This window comes from Tursiops truncatus, chromosome X (assembly GCF_011762595.2).
Source record: "Tursiops truncatus isolate mTurTru1 chromosome X, mTurTru1.mat.Y, whole genome shotgun sequence".
Taxonomy (NCBI): Eukaryota; Metazoa; Chordata; class Mammalia; order Artiodactyla; family Delphinidae; genus Tursiops; species Tursiops truncatus.
In genome coordinates, this window is record NC_047055.1 from 78,518,076 (window position 1) to 78,543,783 (window position 25,708).

Here is a 25,708-nt window from a genome sequence, read left to right on the forward strand (position 1 = left end):
TTCCCTGGTGGCGCAGTGGTTCAGAGTCCGCCTGCCGATGCAGGGGACATGGGTTCGTGCCCCGGTCCGGGAGGATCCCACATGCCGCGGAGCAGCTAGGCCCGTATGCCATGGCCGCTGAGCCTGCTCGTCCAGAGCCTGTGCTCTGCAAAGGAAGAGGCCACAACAGTGAGAGGCCCACGTACCACAAAAAAAAAAAAAAGGATATATACTGTATGATTCCATTTACATAAAAATTCCAGAAAATGCAGACAAATTTGTAAAGACAGAAAATTAATCAGTGGTGCTTGGGTATGAAGGAGGTGGCAGGGGAGGGGGAAGAGGAGGGACAAAAGAAAACTTTTGGGGGTTATGGAAAGGCTCATAATCTTGACTGTAATGATGGTTTCATGGGTGTACACATATGCCAAAACTCATAAAACTGTACAATTTAAATGTATGTGATTTACTATACCTCAATAAACCTCTTCTGAAAATGCCAATTTCATAAAAGATAAAGGCAAATTACTAAGGATACTAAAGAGAGAGAACAACTAAATGCAAAGCATAACCCTGAACTGGATCCTGGACTGGAGGGGAAAAACATATGCTATAAAGTACAATTAGGACTTCCCTGGTGGCCCAGTGGTTAAGACACCGTGCCTCCAATGCAGGGGGCACAGGTTTGAACCCTGGTCAGGGAACTAAGATCCCACATGCTGCGTGGCCAAAAAAAAATTATTTAAAAAAATTAATAATAAAGTACAATTAACAAAATTAGAATATGGATTGTACATTAAAGAATTTATGGGATTTCCCTGGTGGCGCAGTGGTTAAGAATCCACCTGTCAATGCAGGGGCCACGGGTTCAATCCCTGGCCCAGGAAGATCCCGCATGCCGCAGAACAACTAAGCCCGTGCGCCACAACTACTGAGCCTGCGCTCTAGAGCCCGCAAGCCACAACTACTGAAGCCCGCGCACCTAGAGCCTGTGCTCTGCAACAAGAGAAGCCACCGCAATAAGAAGCCCGTGCACTGAAACAAAGAGTAGCCCCCGCTCGCTGCAACTAGAGAAAGCCCGCATGCAGCAATGAAAACCCAAAGCAGCCAAAAAATAAATAAAATAAAATAAAACTTTAGGACATGCCCTTAAAAAAAAAAAAGAACTTATGAATGTTAAATCTCTTGAATTTGATCACTGTACTGTGTTTATAAAGAGGGGCTATTCTATTCTTAAGAAATATACACTGAAGTACTAAGCAGTAAAGCTGCCTGAGGAGTGCAATCTTCTCTCAATAAAGAAAACAATATGATGTATCAAAATTTACAGAAAAAAACACACGCAAATCTCAATTGATTAAAAATAAAGCATTTCACAAAATCCAACGACCTTTCACAATAAAAACACACAAACTAGGAATAGAAGGTAACTTCTTCAACATGATGAAAGCTGTATATGAGAAGCAGCTAACATCATATTCAATGGTGAAAGACAGAAAGCTTGTCCTCTAAAATCAAGAATAAGACATGATGCCAGCTTTCATCACTTCTATTCAACATAGTACTGGAAGTTCTAGTCAGAGCAATTAAACAAGAAAAAGAAACAAAAGACATCCATATTGGAAAGGAAGAAGTAAAACTCTCTCTATTCACATGTGACATGATCTTGTATGTATAAAATCTTAAAGAACCTTTTAAAAATGTGGAAGTAGTAAGTGAATTCAGCAAAACTGCAGGTTACAAAACCAACACACAAAACTCAGTTACATTTCTATACACCAGAAATGAGCAATCAATTAAGAAAATTTTTTTTAAAATCCCATTTACAATATCATCAAAAAGAATAAAATATTTAGGAATAAACTTAACCAAGGAGGTGTAGACTTGTACACTGAAAACTAGAAAACATTGCTGAAAGAAATTAAAGACCTAAATAAATGGAAAAACATCTCACTCTCATGGGTAGAAAGACAGTATTGTAAAAATGACACTACCCAAAGAGATACATAGATTCAACGTAACACCTACCAAAAGCCCAATGGCCCTTTGTGAAGAAATTTTGAAAACCTATCCTAAAATTCATATAGATTCTCAAGGGACCCAGAGGAGCCAAAATAATTTTGGAAAAGAACAAAGTTGGAGGTCTCCCACTTCCCTATTTCAAATGTATAGTACAACCAAGTTACAATAATCAGTGTGGTACTGGTATACAGACAGACATATAGACCAATACAATACAACAGAAAGCACAGAAATATAACTCTGATATCTATGGTCAATTGATTTTTTTTACATTAATTTATTTATTTTTGGCTGCATTGGGTCTTTGTTTCTGTGCGAGTACTTTCTCTAGTTGTGGCAAGCAGGGGCCACTCTTCATCACGGCGCCTGGGCCTCTCATTATCACGGCCTCTCTTGTTGCGGAGCACAGGCTCCAGATGCGCAGGCTCAGTAGTTGTGGCTCACGGGCCTAGCTGCTCCGCGGCATGTGGGATCCTCCCAGACCAGGGCTTGAACCCGTGTCCCCTGCACTAGCATGCAGATTCTCAACCACTGCACCACCAGGGAAGCCCCTGGTCAATTGATTTTTGACAAGGATGCAAGACCATTCAATTGGGAAAGAATAATCTCTTCAACAAATTTTACTAGAATAATTGGATATGCACATGTAAAATAACGAAGTTAGGTCCTTACCTTACACCACACACAAAATTAACTCAAAATGGATCAAATACCTGAATTTAAGAGCTAAAGCTGTAAAACTCTCAGAGAAAAACATAGGGGAAAACCTTCATGACCCTGAATTTGGTCATAGTTTATTAAATATGACACAAAAAGCACAGGCAACAAAAGAAACCGATAAATTGTACTTCATCAAAATGAAAAAAATTTTGTTCATCAAAGGACACTATCAAAAAAAGTGAAAAGACAACCCACAAAATGGGCAAAAATACTTGCAAATCATATAAGGGTTTAATATTCAGACTATATAAAGAAGTCTTACAACTCAACAACCAAAAGAAAAACAACCCTATTTTTCCTGAAGTATAGTTGATTTACAATGTCATCCTATCAGGTGTACAGCACAGTGATTCAGATATATATATATATACATATACATGTATATATATACATGTATATGTATATATATACATGTTTATATATGTACATATATATGTATATTATATATACGTGTGTGTGTGTGTGTGTGTGTGTATATATATATATAGAGAGAGAGAGAGAGAGAGAGAGAGAGATTCTTTTCCCATGTAGGTTATTACAGAGTATGAAGTATAGTTCCCTATGCTATACAGTAGGTCCTTGTTAGTTATCTATTTTATATAAATAGTAGTGTGTATATGTTAATCCCAACCCCTAATTTATCCCTCCCCCGACTCTTCCCCTTTGGTAAACAAAAGTTTGTTTTCTATGTCTCTGAGTCTGTTTGTATATTGTAAATAAGCTCATTTGTATCTTTTTTGGGGGATTTCACATATAAGCAGTATCATATTTGTCTTTGGCTGGCTTACTTCACTTAGTATGATAACCTCTATGTCCACCCATGTTGCTGCAAATAGCATTATTTCATTCTTTCTTATGGCTGAATAATATTCCATTGTGTTTATATATATATAAATATATATACACACACACACCACATCTTCTTTATCCATTTATCTGTTGATGGACACTTAGGTTGCTTCCATGTCGTGGCTACTGTAAATAGTGCTGCAATAAACATTGGGGTGCAAGTATCTTTTTGAATTATAGCTTTCTCCGGATATATGCTCAGGAGTTGGATTGCAGGATCATATATGGTAACTCTATTTTTAGTTTTTTAAGGAACCTCCACACTGTTCTCCAGAGTGGCTGCATCAATTTACATTCCCTCTGACAGTGTAGGAGGGTTCCTTTTGCTCCACACACTCTCCAGCATTTATTATTTGTAGACTTTTCGATGACAGCCATTCCTTTTTTTAAATTTTTTTAAAATTTATTTATTTATTTATTTATTTATGGCTGCACTGGGTCTTCATTGCTGCGCACAGGCTTTCTCTAGTTGTGGCGAGTAGGGGCTACTCTTCGTTGCAGTGCACAGGCTTCTCACTGTGGTGGCTTCTCTTGTGAAGCACGGGCTCTAGGTGTACGGGCTTCAGTAGTTGTGGCATGTGGCCTCAGTAGTTGTGGCTCGCAGGCTCTAGAGTTCAGGCTCAGTAGTTGTGGCACACAGGCTTAGTTGCTCTGCAGCATGTGGGATCTTCCTGGACCAGGGCTCGAACCCTTGTCCCCTGCACTGGCAGGCAGATTCTTAATCACTGCGCCACCAGAGAAGTCCCTCGATGATGGCCATTCTGACTGGAGTGAGGTGATACCTCACTATAGGAAAAACAACCCAATTTTATTTATTTATTTTTTATTTAAACAACAGAAGAATTTTTCCTACAGTTCTGAAGGCTAGAAAGTCCAAGATCAAGGTTTAGCCAACACTCTTCTATGGTGAAGGCTCTCTTCCTGGCTTGCAGACAGCTTCCTTCTTGCATGGTGGGGGCAGGGGGTGCGAGGAAAGCAAGTTCTCTGGTGCCTCTTCTTATAAGGGTACTAATCTCATCACAAGGGCCCTACCTCGTCTAAACCTAATTACCTCCCAAAGGTGCTATCACCAAACACATTGAGAGTTTGGGCTTCAGCATCTGAACCTGGGGCAGAGGGGACACAGTTCAGTTCACAGCATTTTGTAAAAACTGGCACCAGCAGAAATGCTAATATTTTTAATGTTCATCAGCTTATAACAACATTTAACATGATATTAATACATTTGTAATCTTAAAAAAAACCAATTTTAAAAGAGGCAAAGAACTTTAATAGACATTTCTCCAAAGAAGCTATGTAAATAGCCAATAAGCACATGAAAAGATGCTCAATGTCATTAGATATCAGGAAAATGCAAACCAAAGGCACAATGAGAAACCACTTCACACCTACTAAGATGGCTATAATAATATATATTTTTTAAGCCCAGAAAATAAAAAGTGTTGGTGAGGATGTGGAGAAACTAGAACCCTCATTCAACTGCTGGTGGAAATGTAAAATGGTACAGCCACTATGAAAAACAGTTTGGTGGTTCTTCAAAAAGTTAAACATAAAATTACCATGTTACCAAACATTCCAGTCCCAGATATATATCCAAAAGAATTAAATAAAAACAGGGATTCGAACAGATACTTGTACATCGATGTTCACAGCAGCACTATTCACAATAACCAAAAGGTGGCAACAACTCAAGCATCCATCAACTGATGAACAGATAAATAAAATGAGGTATATACATAAAATGAAATATTATTCAACCATAGGAAGGAATACAGTTCTGATACATGCCACAACATGGACCCTGAAAATATTAATGCTAAATGAAATAAGCCAGACACAAAAGGATAAATATTGTATGATTCCACTTATATGAAATATCTAGAACAAGCAAATTCACAGAGACAGAAAGTAAATTAGAGGTTACCAGGGGAGGCAGTAATGAGGGGTAATTGTGTAATGGGTACAGAATTTCTATGGGTACAGAGTGGTGATGGTTGTACAACACTGTGAATGTACTTAATGCCACTGAATTGTACACTTAAAATGGTTAAAATGGCAAATTTTATATATTTTAGCGCAGTAAAAATTATAGTAGAATGTCAGCAAATGAATATAAAAAGAAGGATGGAATTAGAAAAATAGCCAGTTGTCAACCTTCACAGTACTCATTTAGGCAAGAAGTCTCCATGGATGGTGAAAGTGGGATGAGAAATTGGATTTTACACAGTCTCAAACTATCACCTCACAAAACACTTAGGAATAACAAAGGGAAAAAATACATAAGTTTATACTGGCAAAACCTGGAAGACACCATTTTAACCAAGAAATCAAAGTTAGCACCACCAACAATAGAGTAAATTGATCCTGCATGCCACCCAATAGAATCACTTCTGTGATTTTCTAGCCCCAAATTCATAACCTGGTCTAATCATGAGGAAACTTTGAACAAACCTTAATTTGGTTAGGATGGGGGAACTGGGAAGATATACTTTAAGGGTTCAAACTTGCAACTAGTAGATAAGTTCTGGAAATCTAATGTACAACATAGTGATTACAGTCAACAATACTGTTCTATAAATTTTAAAATTGCTAGAAGACTAGAGCTTAACTGTTCTCAACACAACAAAACGATATTACTGTGACATGATAAAGGTGTTAGCTAACACTACTGCAGTAATCATACTGCAACATATAAGTGTATCAAATCAACAGGTCATACACATCAAATTTACACAATATTATATGTCAATTATATCTCAATAAAATTTCTTTTTAATTTTTAAAAAACAAATTAAGTCACATTCTACAAAATGACTGTTCTGTGATCTTCAAAAGTGTCAGGGTCATGAAAGTCAAGGCAAGAATGAGAAAGTGTTCCACTGAAAGAGACTGGTGACTAGATGAATCCTACGTTGAATCCATTTTGTGTAAAGAACAATATTGAGAAACTTGAACAGGGTCACTGGTAAAAGGGTATACAAGAGTTCTTTGTACTATTCCTGTAATAGTTTTGTAACCCCTGAGGGGTGGCTGAGAGGCAGGAGGGATTACCACACCTGGAGGGACCCTCGAGGGCTTGGATCAGGGGTGAGTGCACCCAGCATTTCCCTGCTCAAGGCTGGGGAAGTCTGTCTGGCTCTCGGGCAGGGTCTTACGCCATGAGAGGCCCCCTCTGGGCCGTGTTGGTCCTGGGAGTGCAGGGGGAGAACAGGAGAGGCCAGAGGTGGAGGGGAGAAGAGAGGCAGTCAGGAGGGCCCCTCCAGGACCAGAGGAGTGGGAGAGGAGTGGAGGGCGTTGGCCCTGCCAACCCAAGCCCGGGAGACCTGCTGGGCTCCCAGGTCGGGTCCCCCGCCCTCAATGGCCCCCTCGAGGCCACGTGGGTCCTGGGGGCATAGGAGGGAGGCCAGGGAGATCAGAGGTGGGGGACATGCCAGGACCCCTTCAGTTCCTTTGAGCCTAAGCCCCACCCCCTAAACGCCCCAAGGGCCTTTTCCAGCCCTGTGGGTCCTAAGCATAGGTCCCGCCCACCATCCATCCAAACCCTGCCCCTGCTTAGGCCCCACCGACCACAGCCAAGGCCTTTTCCACTTTTTCTTTTTTCTCCTCCTCTTTTTTACTATTGTGGTTCAGTTTTACCTTCCAGTTGTTTCATCTATATGTTTATTTTTATACTCTTTCTAACATGTCTGTTAGTTTCCTAGTCTAATTTTATTTTTTACTTTGTTTTTGTTCTTTTTTCCTTTTCCACCCCATGTGGCTTGCAGGATCTTGGTTCACAAGTTGGGGGTTGGGCTGAAGTTCCTGCGGTGGGACCTCCAAGTCTGAACCACTGGATTAACAGAGAGCCTCAGACCCCAGGGAATATTCATAGGATGAGGTCTCACGGAGGTCCTCATCTCAGCACCAAGACCCAGCTACACCAAACAGCCTACAAATCCAGTATTGGAAGCCTCAGTCCAAACAACCAGTAAGACAGGAACACAATCCGACTCATCAAAAAATCAGAAACAAACAAAAAAAACATAGACAGCAAAAAAAATACATCACAGGGGCTTCCCTGGTGGTGCAGTGGTTGAGAATCTGCCTGCTAATGCGAGGGACATGAGTTCGAGCCCTGCTCTGGGAGGATCCCACATGCCGTGGAGCAACTAGGCCCGTGAGCCACAATTACTGAGCCTGCGCATCCGGAGCCTGTGCTCTGCAACAAGAGAAGTCATGATAGTGAGAGGCCCATGCACCACGATGAAGAGTGGCCCCCGCTTGCCACAACTAGAGAAAGCCCTCACACAGAAACGAAGACCCAACACAGCAAAAATAAATAAATAAACTCCTACCCCCAACACGTTCTTAAAAAAAAATACACCACAGATGAAGAAGGTAAAAACCTACAAGATCAAATAAATTAGGAGGAAATAGGTAAGTAATCTACCTGAAAAGGATCACAGTAATGATAGCAAAGATGATCCAGAATCTCAGAAATAGAATGGAGGCACAGATTGAAAAAATACAAGAAATGTTTAACAGAGATGAACAACACAATAACTGAAATGAAATATACACTAGAAGGAATCAATAACAGAAGAATTTAGGCAAAAGGAGGAATAAGTGAGGTGGAAGACAAAATGGTGGAAATAACTGCCAAGGAGCAGAATAAAGAAAAAAGAATGAAAACAATTGAAGACAATCTCAGAGACCTCTGTAACAACACTAAATGCACCAATATTCGAATTATAGGGGTCCCAGAAGAAGAGAAAAAGAAAGGGTCTGAGAAAATATGTGAAGAGATTATAGTCAAAAACTTCCATAACATGGGAAATGAAATAGTCACTAAGTCCAGAAGTGCAGAGAGTCCCATAAGGATAAACTCTAGGAGAAACACATCAGGACATATATTAATCAAACTAACAAAAATTAAATTCAAAGAAAAAATATTAAAAGCAGCAAGGGAAAAACAAACAATAATATACACAGGAATCCCCATAAGGTTATCAGCTGATTTTTCAGCAGAAACTCTGCAGGCCAGAAGGGAGTGGCAGGATATACTTAAAGTGAGGAAAGAGAAAAACCTACAACCAAGATTACTCTACCCAGCAAGGATTTCATTCAGATTCGACGGAGAAATCAGAAGCTTTTCAGACAAACAAAAGGTAAGAGAATTCAGCACCACCACACCAGCTTTACAGCAAATGCTAAAGAAACTTCTCTGGGGGGAAACACAAGACAAGAAAAAGACCCACAAAAACAAACCCAAGACAATTAATAAAATGTCAATAGGAACATACATATCAATAATAACCTTGAATGTAAATGGATTAAACGCCCTAACCAAAAGACACAAACTGGCTGAATGGATACAAAAACAAGACCCATATATATGCTGTCTACAAGAGACCCACTTCAGACCTAGGGACACATACAGACAGAAAGCTAAGGGATGGAAAAAGATATTCCATGCAAAGGGAAATCAAAAGAAAGCTGGAATAGCATTACTCGTATCAGATAAAATAGACTTTAAAATAAAGACTCTTACAAGAAATAAGGAAGGACACTACATAATGATCAAGGGATCAATCCAAGAAGAAGATATAACAATTATAAATATGTATGCACCCAACATAGGAGCACCTCAATACATAAGGCAAATGCTAACAACCATGAAAGCCAAAATCAACAGTAACATAATAATAGTAGGGGACTTTAACACCCCACTTACACCAATAGACAGTTCATCCAAACAGAAAATAAATAAGAAAACACAAGCTTTAAATGACACAATAGACACAGATAGATTTAACTGATATTTACAGAACACTCCACCCAAAACTGGCAGAATACACTTTCTTCTCAAGTGCACATGGAATATTCTCCAGGATAGATCACATCTTGGGTCACAAATCAAGACTCAGAAAATTTAAGAAAATTGAAATCATATCAAGCATCTTTTCTGCCCAAAATGCTGTAAGACTGCCAATCAATTACAGGAAAATATCTGTAAAATACACAAATACAAGGAGGCTAAACAGTGCACTAATAAATAAGAAATTAAAGAAGATGTTTAATAAGATTTAATAAGAAATTAAATAAAATGTCAGAAATTGAAGAAATTAAAGAAGAAATTTTAAAAATACATAGAAACAAATGACAATGAAAACACAATGACCCAAAACCTATGGGACACAGCAAAAGCAGCTCTAAGAGGGAAGTTTATAGCAATTCAATCTCACCTCAAGAAACAAGAAAAATCTCAAATAAACAATCTAACCCTATACCTAAAGCAACTAGAGAAAGAAGAACAAAGAAAACCCAAAGTCAGTAGAAGGAAAGAAATCATAAAGATCAGACCAGAAATAAATGAAACAGAAATGAAGAAAACAATAGCAAAGATCAATAAAACTAAAACTTGGTTCTTTGAAAAGATAAACAAAATTGATAAACCCTTAGCCAGGCTCATCAAGAAAAAAAAGGAGGGTATGCAAATCAATAAAATTAGAAATGAAAAAGGAGAAATCACAACTAACACTGCAGAAATACAAAGGATTATAAGAGACTACTACAAACAACTATAAGCCAATAAAATGGACAACCACGAAGAAAAGGACAAATTATTGGAAAAGTACAATTTTCCAAGACTGAACCAGGAAGAATTAGAAAATATAAACAGACCTATCACAAATAATGAAGTTGAAACTATAAGTAAAAATCTTCCAACAAACAAAAGTCAAAGACCAGATGGCTTCACAGCCTAATTCTATCAAACATACAGAGCAGAGCTAACACCAATCCTTCTCAAACTCTTCCGAAAAACTGCAGAGGAAGGAACACTCCCAAATTCATTCTACCAAGCCACCATCACCCTGATACCAAAACCAAAAAAAATATCACAATAAAAGAAAAATATAGACCAATATCACTGATGAACATAGATGCAAAAATCCTGAATACTAGCAAACAGACTCCAACAACATACTAAAAGGATCATACCCCATGATCAAGTGGGATTTATCCCAGTGATGCAAGGATTCTTCAATATACGCAAACCAATGTGATACACCATATTAACAAATTAAGGAATAAAAACCATATGATCATCTCAATAGATGCAGAAAAAGCTTTTGACAACATTCAACACCAATTTATGATAAAATCTCTCCAGAAAATGGGCACAGAGAGAACCTACCTCAACACAATAAAGGCGATATATGACAAACCCACAGCAAACATCATTCTCAATGGTGAAAAACTGAAAGCGTTTCCACTAAAATCAGGGACAGGACAAGGATGTCCACTCTCGCCACTCTTATTCAACATAGTTTTGGAAGTCTTAGCCATGGCAATCAGAGAAGAAAAAGATATAAAAGGAATACAAATTGGGAAAGAAGAAGTAAACCTGTCACAGTTTGCAGATGACATGATACTGTACATAGAAAATCCTAAAGATCTACCAGAAAACTGCTAGAACTAATCAAGGAATTTGGGAAGGTTGCAGGATACAAAATTAATGCACAGAAATCTCTGGCATTCCTATACACTAACAATGGAAAATCAGAAAGAGAAATTAAGGAAACAATCCCATTTACCATCACAACAAAAAGACGGATATACCTAGGAATAAACCTACCTAAGGAGGCAAAAGACTGGGACTCAGAAAACTATAAAACACTGATGAAAGAAATCAAAGATGACATAAACAGATGGAGAAATATACCATGTTCTTGGATTGGAAGAATCAATATTGTGAAAATGACTATACTACCCAAAGCAATCTACAGATTCCATGCAATCCCTATGGAACTACCAATGGCATTCTTCACAGAATTAGAACAAAAAATTTTACAACTGGTATGGAAACACAAAAGACCATGAATAGCCAAAGCAATCTTGAGAAAGAAAAACAGAGCTGGAGGAACAGGCTCCCCAACTTCAAACTATACTACAAAGCTACAATAATCAAGACAGTATGGTACTGGCACAAAAACAGAAATATAGACCAATGGTACAGGATAGAAAGCCCAGAGATAAACCCACACATATGTGGTCACCTAATTTATGACAAAGGAGGCAAGACCATAGAATGGAGGAAAGACAGCCTCTTCAGTAAGTTGTGCTGGGAAAACTGGACAGCTACATGGAAAAGAATGAAATTAGGACACTCTCTAACACCATATACAAAAATAAACTCAAAATGGATTAAAGACCTAAATGTAAGACCAGACACTATAAAACTCTTAGAGGAAAACATAGGAAAAACACTCTTTGACATAAACCACAGCAAGATCTTTTTTGACCCACCTCCTAGAGTAATGAAAATAAAAGCAAAAATAAAGAAATGGTACCTAATGAAACTGCGAAGCTTTTACACAGCAAAGGAAACCATAAACAAGAAGAAAAGACAACCCTCAGAATGGGAGAAAATATTTGCAAATGAAACAATGGACAAAAGATTAATCTCCAAAATATACAAACAGCTCATGGAGATCAAAATCAAAAAAACAAACAATCCAATAAAACAATGGGCTGAAGACCTAAACAGACATTTCTCCAAAGAAAACATACAGATGGCCAAGAGGCACATGATAAGATGCTCAACATCACTAATTATTAGAAAAATGCAAATCAAAATTACAATGAGGTTAACACCTCAAACCGGTCAGAGTGGCCATTATCAAAAAATCTAGAAACAATAAATGCTGGAAAGGGTGTGGTGAAAAGGGAACCCTCCTGCACTGTTGGTGGGAATGTGAACTGATATAACCACTATGTAAAACAGTATGGAGGTTCCTTATAAAACTAAAAATAGAACTACCATATGACCCAGCAATCCCACTACTGGGCATATATCCTGAGAAAACCATAATTCAAAAATGTACATGTAGCACAATGTTCATTGCAGCACTATTTACAAATAGCCTGGACATGGAAGCAACCTAAGTGTCCATCAACAGACGAATGGATAAAGAAGATGTGGCACATATATACAATGGAATATTACTCAGCCATAAAAAGAAACAAAATTGATATATTTATAGTGAGGTGGATGGACCTAGAGTCTGTCATACAGAGTGAAGTTAAGTCAGAAAAAGAAAAACAAATACTGTATACTAACATATACATATGGAATCTAAAAAATAAAAAATGGTACTAATGAACCTAGTGGCAGGGCAGGAATACAGACATCGAGAATGGACTTGAGGACACAGGGTGAGGAAGGATAAGCTGGGATGAAGTGAGAGAGTAGCATGGACATATATATGCTACCAAATGTAAAACAGATAGCTAGTGGGAAGCTGCTGCATAGCACAAAGAGATCAGCTCGGTGCTTTGTGACCACCTAGATGGGTGGGATAGGGAGGGTGGGAGGGAGTCTCAAGAGGGAGGGGATATGGGGATATATGTATGCATATGACTGATACACTTTGTTGTACAACAGAAGCTAACACAGTATTATGAAGCAATTATACTCCAATCAGATCTATTAAAAAAAAAGAAATAACCCGTATCACTTTTTCAGAAACCCTTTCTAGTAAAGAACAAAGGAAGCAAAATATTTCAAAGCTTGGCTAAGTAAGTATATCTGATCTAAAATATAACCTCTAAAGGATCACATGAAGTAGTAATGATTCTTCCTAGAACTTGATATAGCATATTTTCAAATGCTTGGAGAATAAAGGCAGAGATTTCACTCACCATTTTGGGCAGCCTTATCAACATATCTTTACAGCGCAGTACACATGTAGATGCTCTTTGAAAATCCTGTTGAGCAACTGCCTGGGAAAGCAAAAAAAAGTCAGTAACTGGTTAAAATGAAATAACAAGCTATTTGTCTATAAGTCAAATCTAACATATTTTTAAGTGGTGTTAAAAAGTCTTAATTTCTTTTCTAATCTTCTTAGCAATGCTAACTGGTTGAGCTAAACATAATAGCCAGCTCAAAATACAGAGAAATAAGTGATAAGAATCTTGGGTAAGACAAAGTTGACACTGAATGACAAGAGTTATTTCATTTTTCTGGAAATATCAAAATTGGTGTATTATACAATCTTATGTTATTATATTATGATATAATGCCATGTCTGATAATGTTTCCCCAGCTTGAAGAGCTCTTGTATTTATCTCCACATTAAAGGAGTTTTTTACATTAAATAGCAGTCTTTTGTCCTAAAACAGGCTCATAGTAACTTCATAGTCTGAAATGCTGTGAGCATCTGCTATGAAAGGCAGTTTAGTGCAATCCTATCTTGGAGCTAGAAGAGCTACTCTGATATTCATTACGTATAACCTTGAACCTTATGCTCTCATGGCTTTAGCTTCCTCATCTATAAAATGAGGATACTGTACTAAATTATCTCTTAAGATTTCTTTCAGCTCTACCATTCTATGACACTTAAATGAACAAAAACATCAATCACACATTACTTCCACACCTGTAGAAGAGGCTTGTTTCAGTCATTAAAGAATTTAGCTGATGAGGCATATTAAAAGAAATGTGGACATACACAAAAAAATAATTTTCTGAAGTACTTTCTCGGGGGAAAAATCCCTACATTCACTATTTTCTTTTCTTTACGTGGTGTCAAATATTTTTGTGCTTTGGATAATAAAAGAATTGAGTATAGAGAAGAAAAGATGAAGAATGTAAGAAGCCAGCTTCTCTCTAGTTTTCTCCTCTATCTACTTGCTGAATCTTAAGCTTGACATTTTGCTGAGTAGATACCCTTCTCTAAGGCTTTAATACTAAATTTTGTTAAAGGAGAAAAAAAACTGTAAGCACAAGAACTTCAATAAGCCAAATCTCAATTACCTATAGAGATTACAAAATAATATTCCCATCTATACAAATAAATGTTTGATGAATACGTGCTAATTGATTCATTATTCAAGGTGATGAAAATATCATAAAAGAGATACACTGAGTGACAAACATCAATATCAGAGGAGGATGCTTTCTGTTCTTGAAAGATATAAAACAATACAAGCCTTTAACAGTCAAAGAATCCATAAAGTGTCTATCAATACTCAGATTTTACAAAGGTCCAAAGGTCTTTTCATGTTTTCCTAAAACTTATTGAGGTAGAAGGCAACTATTAAAAAACGTATTCAGGGCTTCCCTGGTGGCGCAGTGGTTGAGAATCTGCCTGCTAATGCAGCGGACACAGGTTCGTGCCCTGGTCTGGGAGGATCCCACATGCCGCTGAGCAACTAAGCCCGTGAGCCACAACTACTGAGCCTACGCTCCGCAACAAGAGAGGGCGCGATAGTGAGAGGCCCACGCACTGCGATGAAGAGTGGCCCCCACTTGCCACAACCAGAGAAAGCCCTCACACAGAAATGAAGACACAACACAGCCCAAAATAAATAAACTAATTAATTAATTAATTTTAAAAAATCAGAGAGAACATTTCCTGGCTGTGGTCAGAGGAAGTCCTGACTACTGAATAAAGGCACAGAGAGATGCAACACTGGTGCTTTTGAAGATGGGAGAATGAGGCTAAGAGCCAAGGAAGGCAGGGCTTAAAAAAAAAAAAACTTATTCAATGAGAAATTGATAAAATACAATTTATTGGTTTTTTCTTGTTAAAAAAGAATATATGACTTTTACAGAGATCTTTAAAAATACAGAATGGGCTTTCCTGGTGGCGCAGTGGTTGAGAGTCTGCCTGCTGATGCAGGGGACACGGGTTCGTGCCCCGGTCCGGGAGGATCCCACATGCCACAGAGCGGCTGGGCCCGTGAGCCATGGCTGCTGAGTCTGCACGTCTGGAGCCTATGCTCCACAACGGGAAAGGCCACAACAGTGAGAGGCCCGCGTACCGAAAAAAAAAAAGAATATTTTTAAAGAATAAAATCAACTGTAATCTCCAAACTCAGATGATCACTACTGATATTCGGGTGTATTTCCTTTCAAAACCATCTAGGTTTATATTTATAGAGTTTGGATCTTGTTTTATTTAATTTCTAAATTTGAATTGTTAAGTAAAGTATCTAAAATTAAACATCTTTTTCTTTCAATAACAAAAAATATACTGAGATTTTATCACAGAGGAAATAACAGGTCTAATAATTCAAGCTAGTTTTGAAAATTTATTCATCTTGTTGGGCCAGAAATCAATATTTCAAATCCAAACAATATAGAATTCCAGTAAAAGAAGTCTTAAGGAAGAGGCAGCATGATGTAATGCTGTAGAAACCTTTGGTGAGCATCATACTTACCAGTGGAGCTTTCTGAAAATCACACGCCCAGGTCCCACCACTTGGAGATTCTGAATCATTAGGTCCAGGACGATGCCCAGCCTATACTGATGTAGTAAAAAGAATATAGGATTTGGATTCCCAGCTTCCCCTCTTCTTTGCTCAGTGAACTTAGGCAAGTCACAACCTCTTTGAGCCTCAATTTCCTTAACCGTAAAATAGGGATAGTAATGTCTACCACACAGGATTGATCTTATGAGGATCAAATGAGACTACAGATATGAAGGCACTCTGTAAACTGTAAGGCAGTATACAAAAATGTTAACATATTTAACAGTCAAAACTACCACCAGTGCCAAGAATTGTAACAAAGGAAGTTATCTGTTCTTGTGTGGTACTCATTGCTTGTAAAATCATATGCTAGCAGGTCTATAAAGTATTATAGCTTATACTAATGGATCAAGGAATCTTAAGTTTCCCTTCCTTAGAAGAGAGAAGAAAAACTCCAAGGCTGGACTTGAACTGCTGCTGCAAAGGATTATTGCCATTATGCAAGGAATTAAATGTTAGACAGACTATCACCTAATATGCTACTAAGTGATGATGACAACACAATCAATCCAAAGACAGTAAACTATGCTGAATGGATCCACTAAAAATTTATGCTAACTTCAACTGGACCTTCACTTTAGCTCAGCAAACAAGAATGTTACAGCCCCTAGTACCATGTCAAGTATATAGTAAATGCTCAGTAAAAATTAGTTTCCTTCTTTGTTGATTTTCTTAGGTCATTTCCCACCCAGATGTTCCAGCCCTTCTTCGTATTCTTCAAGTGCTCCATAACATACCACAACCTCCTACTGCACCTCTCCCAAAAATTACTTCACCTGCCACCTTGTTAAAAAAAACTCATGCGCTCCTCAACATCTAATTCTTCTTTGCAGTGTAAAATACCTAACTTATGTCCCTTTCCTAACCAGAGAAAATTCACAGTCTTCTTAATTTTTCACAGCATAATTAGTTGTTCACCTTTTGTTTTACTGTGGAACTGGAACTTCATTCATATGAAAGCAATTATCCTAGTGTAATATATCTGCTTATACATCTGTATCTTCCACAAAACTTACCTTAAGCTCCTATAAGAGAGGAACCACACATTAACATGATTATTTTTTTGGCCACACCACTCACGTGGCTTGCGGCAGGGGTCCCTAACCAGGCCACATAGCAGGAGGTGAGCAGCGGGCCACTGAGCGAAGCTTCATCTGTATTTACAGCCACTCCCCATCGCTCACATTACCACCTGAGCTCCACCTCCTGTCAGATCAGCAGCGTCATTAGATTCTCATAGGAGTGTGAACCCTACTGGGAACTGCACATGCGAGGGATCTAGGTTGTGCACTCCTTATGAGAATCCAATGCCTGATGATCTGAGGTGGAGCTGAGGCAGTGATGCTAGAGCTGGGGAGTGGCTACAAATACAGATTATCATTAGCAGAGAGGTTTGACTGCACAGAGACCATAATAAATCAATCGCTTGCAGACTCATATCAAAACCCTATCAGTGAGTGACGAGTGACAATTAAGCTCCATCTGGTGCCAGGCTTTATAGTGGCAAGTGAGTTGATGTACTTCAATTGTACAGTTGCATCTGGTGGCAGGCTTTAAGTCAGGATCCGACACTTATTTTAGAACCCGCGAGCCACAATTACTAAGCCCGCATGCCTAGAACCCGTGCTCCGCAACGAGAAGTCAGCGCAATGAGAAGCACGTGCACAGCAACAAAGAGTAGCCCCCACTCACCACAGCTAGAGAAAGCCTGCACGCAGCAATGAAGACCCAACACAGCCAAAAATAAATAAATAAATAAATAAATTTTTATAAAAGAAAGTTTAAAATTTTGGTGAACTCCAATTTAGCGATTTTTTCTTTGCTTGTGCTTGAGGTGTCATATCTAAGAAATCATTGCCCTTACCTAAGGTCACAAAGATTTATACCTATGTTTTATTCTAAGAGTTTTATATTTTCAACGCTTACTTTTAGATATTTGACCATAAATATGGGGCTATATTTCTGGACTCTCAGTTCTTTTCAATTGATCTATATGTCTGTCTTCACGCCAGCAGCACACTATCTTGATACTATAGTTTTGCAGCAAGTTTTGAAATTAACAAATGTGAGTCCTCCGGGCTTCCCTGGTAGCGCAGTGGTTGAGAGTCCGCCTGCTGATGCAGGGGACACGGGTTCGTGCCCCAGTCCAGGAAGATCCCATATGCCGCAGAGCGGCTAGGCCCGTGAGCCATGGCTGCTGGGCCTGCACATCCAGAGCCTGTGCTCCGCAACGGGAGAGGCCACAACAGTGAGAGGCCCGCGTACCACAAAAAAAAAAAAAAAAATGTGAGTCCTCCAACTTTGTTCTTTTTCAAGATCGTTTTGCCTGTTTTACGTCTCATGAGTGCTGATATGAATTTTAGGATAAGGGTATCAATATCTGCAAAAAACAAGGAAGCTGGAATTTTGATAGGGATTGAATACAATCTGTAGATAAATCTGCGGGAATATTGCCATATTAACAATATTAAGCCTTCCAATCCATGAATATAGAATATTTTTCCATTTATTTTGATCTTCTTAACTTCTTTCAATAAAATTTTATGGCTTTCTTTCACTTCTTTTGTTAAATTTATTCATGAGTATAATCCCTAAATAAAATTCTCTATTCTCAAATGACATGATCTTATACAGAGAATATCCCTAGAAATCCACACAAAAAAACTAGAAGAACTAATAAAGAAGTTCAGCCAGGTTACAGGGTTCAATAAACAAAAATCAGTTGTATTTCTATTCACTAACAATGAGTAAACCAAAAATGAAATTAAGAAATCAATTCCACTTAAATTACAACAAAAAATTAGAAATAAAACAACTGCAAGACTTATACACTAAGGGCTACAAAACATTGTTGAAAGAAATTAAAGAAGGCCTAAATAAACAGACAGATATCTCATGTTCACAGATCAGAAGACTTAATAGTCTTAAGATGGCAATGCTCCACAAATTGAGCCAAAGATTCAATGTAATTCCCATCAAAATTCTAGATGGCTTTTTCTGCAGACACTGATATGCTGATCTTAAGATTCATCTAAAAATTTAAGGGACCCACAACAAGCAAAACCATTTTGAAAAACAAGAACAAAGTCACAAGGCTCACACTTACTATTTCAAAACTTACTACAAAGCTACCACAGTCGAGACTATGGTATTGGCATAAGGAGAGACATATAAATCAACAGAATAAAACTAACAGTCCAGAAAGAAATGCTTAAATTTAGGGTCAATTGATTTTTGAAAAGGCTGCAAAGACAATTCAATGAGGAAAGAATAGTCTCTTTTAAAAAATGGTGCTAGGACTGAATACCCAATACAAAAGAATGAAACTGAATACCTACCTCATGTCATATGAAAAATTGACTCAAAGTAGATCAAAGGCTTAAATGTAAAGCTAAAAGCTATAAAATTCTTAGACTAAAATACAGGAGTAAATCTTCATGATCCTGGATTAGGCAATGGTTTCTCAGATATGACAACTAAAGCACAAGCAACAAATGAAAATAATAGACGTCAATTCTCCCCAAATTGATATATAGGCTGAACATAATTTCAATGAAAATTACAGCAAAAACTCTGTGTAAATGTGAACAAGATTATTCTAAAATTTATATGTAAAGAAAATGGAATTAGAATAGCTAAAATAATTCTGAAAAATAATAATAAAATGGAAAGAATGACTACACATTTTCAAGACTTTATAGCTATAGTAACCAAGACAGTGTGGTACTGAAAGAAGGATACACCCATAGATCAAAAGGAAAGAATAGAGATCGCAGAAAGAGATCCATCCACACAAGTATGGCCAACTGATAATTAACAAATGAGCAAAAGCAATTCAATGGTGGAGGGATAGTCTTTTCAACTACAGGTGCTGGAGCAATTGGATATCCATAAACAAAAAAGGCACCTCAACCTAAACCTCACACCTTACACAAAAAATAACTCAAAATCAATCACAGATTTAAACGTAAAAGGTAAAGCTATAAAACTTTTAGAAGAAAATATAGGGAAAAATCTTTCAGATCTAAAGCTTGGTGAAGAGTTTTGAGACAGAATACCAAAAGCATAATCCATAATAGAAAAAAATTAACTGCACTTCATCAAAATTACTTTTGTTCTGCAATCCGATTAAAAGACTGATCAGACAAGCTACAGACTAAGTGACAATATTTACAAACACATATTGGACAAAGGACTCAAATCTAGAATACATAATTCTCAAAATTCACAGTAAAAAATCAAATAATCCAATGACAAAATGGCCAAGAGACATGAAGAGACATCTCACCTAAGAGTATATACAAATGGTGGGACTTCCCTGGTAGTACAGTCGTTAAGAATCCGCCTGCCAATGGAGGGGACATGGGTTTGAGCCCTGGTCCAAGAAGATCCCACATGCGGCGGAGCAACTAAGCCCGTGCGCCACAATTACTGGGCCTGCACTCTAGAGCCCACGAGCCACAACTACTGAGCCACAACTACTGCCACAACTACTGAAACCCGTGTGCCTAGACCCTGTGCTCGCCAACAAGAAAAGCCACCACAATGAGAAGCCCACACACCACAACGAAGAGTAGTCTCCGCTCGCCGCAACTAGAGAAAGCCTGCACACAGCAACGAAGACCCAAAGCAGCCAAAAATAAACAAATAACTAAACTTTTTAAAAAACAGAATATACAAACGGCAAATAAGTACATAAAAAAAATTCAACATCATTAGCCATTAGTGAAAGGCAAACTGAAAACGATGAGATATCACTACACATCTAATAGAACAGCTAAAATAAGTCACAATACCAAATGCTGGCATGGATGCAGAGAATGGGATCTCTAATATACTGCTGGTGGGAATTAAAATATCACAGCCACTCTAAAAAAACGTTTGAGAGTCTCTTTAAAAATAAATAGGTAGGGGCTTCCCTGGTGGCACAGTGGTTAAGAATCTGCCTGACAATACAAGGGACATGCGAGCTGTGGCCTGGGAAGATCCCACATGCCGCGGAGCAACTAAGCCCGTGCGCTACAACTACTGAGCCTGAGCTCTAGAGCCCGCAAGCCACAACTACTGAGCCCATGTGCCACAACTAATGAAGCCTGCGCGCCTAGAGCCCATGCTCCACAACGAGAAGCCACGACAATATGAAGCCCACTCAGCACAACTAAAGAAAGCCTGTGCACAGCAACAAAGTCCCAACACAGCCATAAATAAATAAATAAATAAATAAATAGGTAGAGGGGAGCTTCAAGATGGCAAAAGAGTAAGACGCAGAGATCACCTTCTTCCCCACAAATACCTCAGAAATACATCTGCAAGTGGAACAACTCCTACAGAACACCTACTGAACTCTGGCAGAAGACCTAAGACCTCCCAAAAGGCAAGAAACTCCCCACGTACCTGGGTAGGCCACAACAGAAAAGAAAAAAAGGTTTCCACACACTAGGAAGCCAAGTCGCAGGCAAAGACTGCACGTGGTGGAGGGGGGAAGCTTCGGAGCCATGGAGGAGAGCGCAGCAACAGGGCTGCAGAGGGCAAAGCGAAGAGATTCCCACACAGATGATCAGTGCCGACCAGCACTTACCAGCCCGAGACGCTTCTCTGTTCACCCGCCAGGACAGGCAGGGGCTGGGAGCTGAGGCTACGGCTTCGGAGGACAGATCCCAGGGACAGGACTAGGATTGGCTGCGTGAACACAGCCAGAAGGGGGCTAGTGTGCCACAGCTAGCCGGGATGGAGTCCGGGAAAAAGTCTGGAGCTGCCGAAGACGCAAGAGACTTTTTCTTGCCTCTTGGTTTCCTGGTGCGTGAGGAGAGGGGATTAAGAGCGAGACGCTCAGGCTGCTTCTGCAGCCACCAAGAAGCCTGTATGCTAGCACAAGTCACTATCCACACCGCCCTTCCCAGGAGCATGTGCAGCCCGCCACTGCCAGGGTCCCGAGATGCACGGAAAACGTCCCCAGGAGAACACACAGCGCACCTCAGGCTGATGCTACGTCACGCCGACCTCTGCCGCCGCAGGCCTGCCCCGCATCCCCACCCCTCCCTCCCCCTGGCCTAAGTAAGCCAGACCCCTGAATTAGCTGCTCCTTTAACCCCGTCCTGTCTAAGTAAGAACAGACTCCCTCAGGCAACCTACACACAGAGGCAGGGCCAAATCCAAAGCTGACCCGAGGAACTGTGTGAACAAAGAAGAGAAAGGGAAATTTCTCCCAGCAGCCGCAGGAGCAACGGATTAAATGTTCACAACCAACTTGATATACCCTGCATCTGTGGAATACCTGGATAGACAACGAATCATCCCAAATTGAGAAGGTGGACTTTGGGATCAACGATATATATTTTTTTCTCCCTTTTTCCCTTTTTGTCAGTGTGTATGTGTACGCTTCTGTGTGTGACTTTGTCTGTATAGCTTTGCTTTTACCATTTGTCCTACGGTTCTGTCTGTCCGTTTTTGGGGGTTTTTTTTAGTATATTTTACAGTGTTTGTTATCATTGGTGAACTTCTTTTTTTGTTTGGATCTTCTTTTCTTTCTTTCTTTCTTTTCAATTACTTTAAAAGAATTTTTAAATAACTATATTTTGTTTTTTAATGACATTTTTATTTTATTATATTTTATTTTATCTTTTTCTTTCTTTCCTTCTTTTTTCCTCCCTTTTATTCTGAGCCATATGGATAACAGGCTCTTGGTGATCCAGCCAGGGGTCAGGGCTGTGCCTCTGAGGTGAGACACCCAAGTTCCGGAGATTGGTCCACAAGAGACCTCCCAGCTCCACATAATATCAAACGGCGAAAATCTCCCAGAGATCTCCATCTCAACGCCAAGACCCAGCTCCACTCAACGAACAGCAAGCTACAGTGCTTGATGCCCTAGGTCAAACAATTAGAAAGACAGGAACACAACCCCACCCAGTAGCAGAGAGGCTGCCTAAAATCATAATAAGGTCACAGACACCCCAAAACACACCAGCAGATGTGGACCTGCCACAGAAAGACAATATCCAGTGTCATCCACCAGAACACAGGCACTAGTCCCCTCCACCAGGAAGCCTACACAACCCACTGAACCAACCTTAGCCACTGGGGGCAGACAACAAAAAAAACGGGAACTACGAACCTGCAGCCTGCGAAACGGAGACCCCAAACAGAGTAAGTTAAGCAAAATGAGAAGACAGAGAAACACACAACAGATGAAGGAGCAAGGCAAAAACCCATCAGACCAAACAAAGGAAGAGGAAATAGGCAGTCGACCTGAAAAAGAATTCAGAATAGTGATAGTAAATATGATCCAAAATCTTGAAAACAGAATGGAGAAAATATAAGAAACCTTTAACAAGGACCTAGATGAACTAAACGGCAAACAATCATGAACAACACTATAAATGAAATTTAAAATTCTCTGGAAGGAATCAATAGCAGAATAACTGAGGAAGAAGAAAACATAAGTGACCTGGAAAATAAAATCGTGGAAATAACTACTGCAGAGCAGAATAAAGAAAAAAGAATGAAAAGAATTGAGGAGAGTCTCAGAGAGCTCTGGGACAATATTAAACTTACCAACATTCGAATTACAGGGGTCCCAGAAGAAGAAGAGAAAAAGAAAGGGACTGAGAAAACATTTGAAGAGATTAGAGTTTAAAACTTCCCTAATATGGGAAAGGAAATAGTTAATCAACTCCAGGAGGCACACAGACTGCCATACAGGAAAAATCCAGGGAGAAACACACCAAGACACGTATGAATCAAACTATCAAAAATTAAATACAAAGAAACAATATTAAAAGCAGCAAGGGAAAAACAACAAATAACACACAAGGGAATCCCCATAAGGTTATTAACAGCTGATCTTTCAGCAGAAACTCTGCAATCCAGAAGGGAGGAGTAGGACATATTTAAAGTGATGAAAGGGGAAAACCTACAACCCAAGATTACTCTACCCAGCAAGGATCTCATTCAGATTTGATGAAGAAACTAAAACCTTTAGAGACAAGCAGAAGCAAAGAGAATTCAGCACCACCAAACCAGCTATACAACAAATGCTAAAGGAACATCTCTAGGCAGGAAACACAAGAGAAGGAAAAGACCTACAATAACAAACCCAAAACAATTAAGAAAATGGTAACAGGAACATACTTATCGATAATTACCTTAAATGTAAATGGATTAAATGCTCCAACCAAAAGACACAGACTTGCTGAATAGATACAAAAACAACACCAATATATATGCTGTCTACAAGAGACCCACTTCAGACCTAGGGACACATAAAGACTGAAAGTGAGGGGATGGAAAAAGATACTCCATGCAAATGGAAACCAAAAGAAAGCTGGAGTAGCAATTCTCATATCAGACAAAACAGACTTTAAAACAAAGCTATTACAAGAGACAAAGAAGGACACTACATAATGATCAAGGGAACAATCCAAGAAGAAGATATAACAATTGTAAATATTTATGCACCCAACACAGGAGCACCTTGATACATAAGGCAAATACTAACAGCCATAAAACAGGAAATCAACAGTAACACCATCATAGTAGCAGACATTAACACCCCACTTTCACCAATGGACAGATCATCCAAAATGAAAATAAATAAGGAAACACAAGCTTTAAATGATACATTAAACAAGATGGACTTAATTGATATTTATAGGACATTCCATCGGAAAACAACAGAATACACTTTCTTCTCAAGTGCTCATGGAACATTCTCCAGGATAGATCATATCCTGGGTCACAAATGAAGGCTTGGTAAATTTAAGAAAATTGAAATCGTATCAAGTATCTTTTCTGACCACAACACTATGAGACTAGATATCAATTAGAGGAAAAAATCTGTAAAAAATACAAACACATGGAGGCTAAACAATATACTACTTAATAACCAAGGGATCACTGAGGAAATCAAGAAATACCTAGAAGCAAATGACAATGAAAACACAATGACACAAAACCTATGGGATGCAACAAAAGCAGTTCTAAGAGGGAAGTTTATAGCAATACAATCCTACCTTAAGAAACAAGAAACATCTCAAATAAACAACCTAACCTTACACCTAAAGCAATTAGAGAAAGGAGAACAAAAACACCCCAAAGTTAGCAGAAGGAAAGAAATCATAAAGATCACATCAGAAATAAATGAAAAAGAAATGAAGTAAACGATAGCAGAGATCAATAAAACTAAAAGCTGGTTCTTTGAGAAGATAAACAAAATTGATAAACCATTAGCCAGACTCATCAAGAAAAAAAGGAAGAAGACTCAAATCAATAGAATTAGAAATGAAAACAAAAATAGAATTAGAAATGAAAAAGGAGAAGTAACAACTGACCCTGCAGAAATACAAAGGATCATGAGAGATTACCACAAGCAACTATATGTCAATAAAATGGACAACCTGCAAGAAATGGACAAATTCTTAGAAATACACAACCTTGAGTGACTGAACCAGGAAGAAATAGAAAATATGAACAGACCAATCACAAGCACTGAAATTTAAACTGTGATTAAAAATCTTCCAACAAACAAAAGCCCAGGACCAGATGGCTTCACAGACGAATTCTATCAAACATTTACAGAAAAGCTAACACCTAACTTTCTCAAACTCCTCCAAAATACAGCAGAAGGAGGAACACACCCAAACTCATTCTACGAGGCCACCATCACCCTGATACCAAAACCAGACAACGATGTCACAAAAAAAGAAAACTACAGGCCAATATCACTGATGAACATATATGCAAAAATATTCAATAAAATACAAGCAAAGGGAATCCAACAGCACGTTTGAAGGATCATAATCAACTGGGTTTTATCCCAGGTATGCAAGGATTCTTCAGTATACGC

The 25,708-nt window shown here is 38.7% G+C and overlaps 1 protein-coding gene across 1 annotated transcript in view; it reads right to left on the reverse strand.

The window, feature by feature from the left end:
* Positions 1-25,708, reverse strand: part of TEX11 (testis expressed 11) — a 345,588-nt gene that overhangs the window by 253,836 nt on the left and 66,044 nt on the right. The window contains exon 8 of the mRNA XM_033849819.2: positions 13,255-13,335. Coding sequence (XP_033705710.1) covers positions 13,255-13,335 — 81 coding nt within the window. The remainder of the gene's footprint in view (positions 1-13,254; positions 13,336-25,708) is intronic.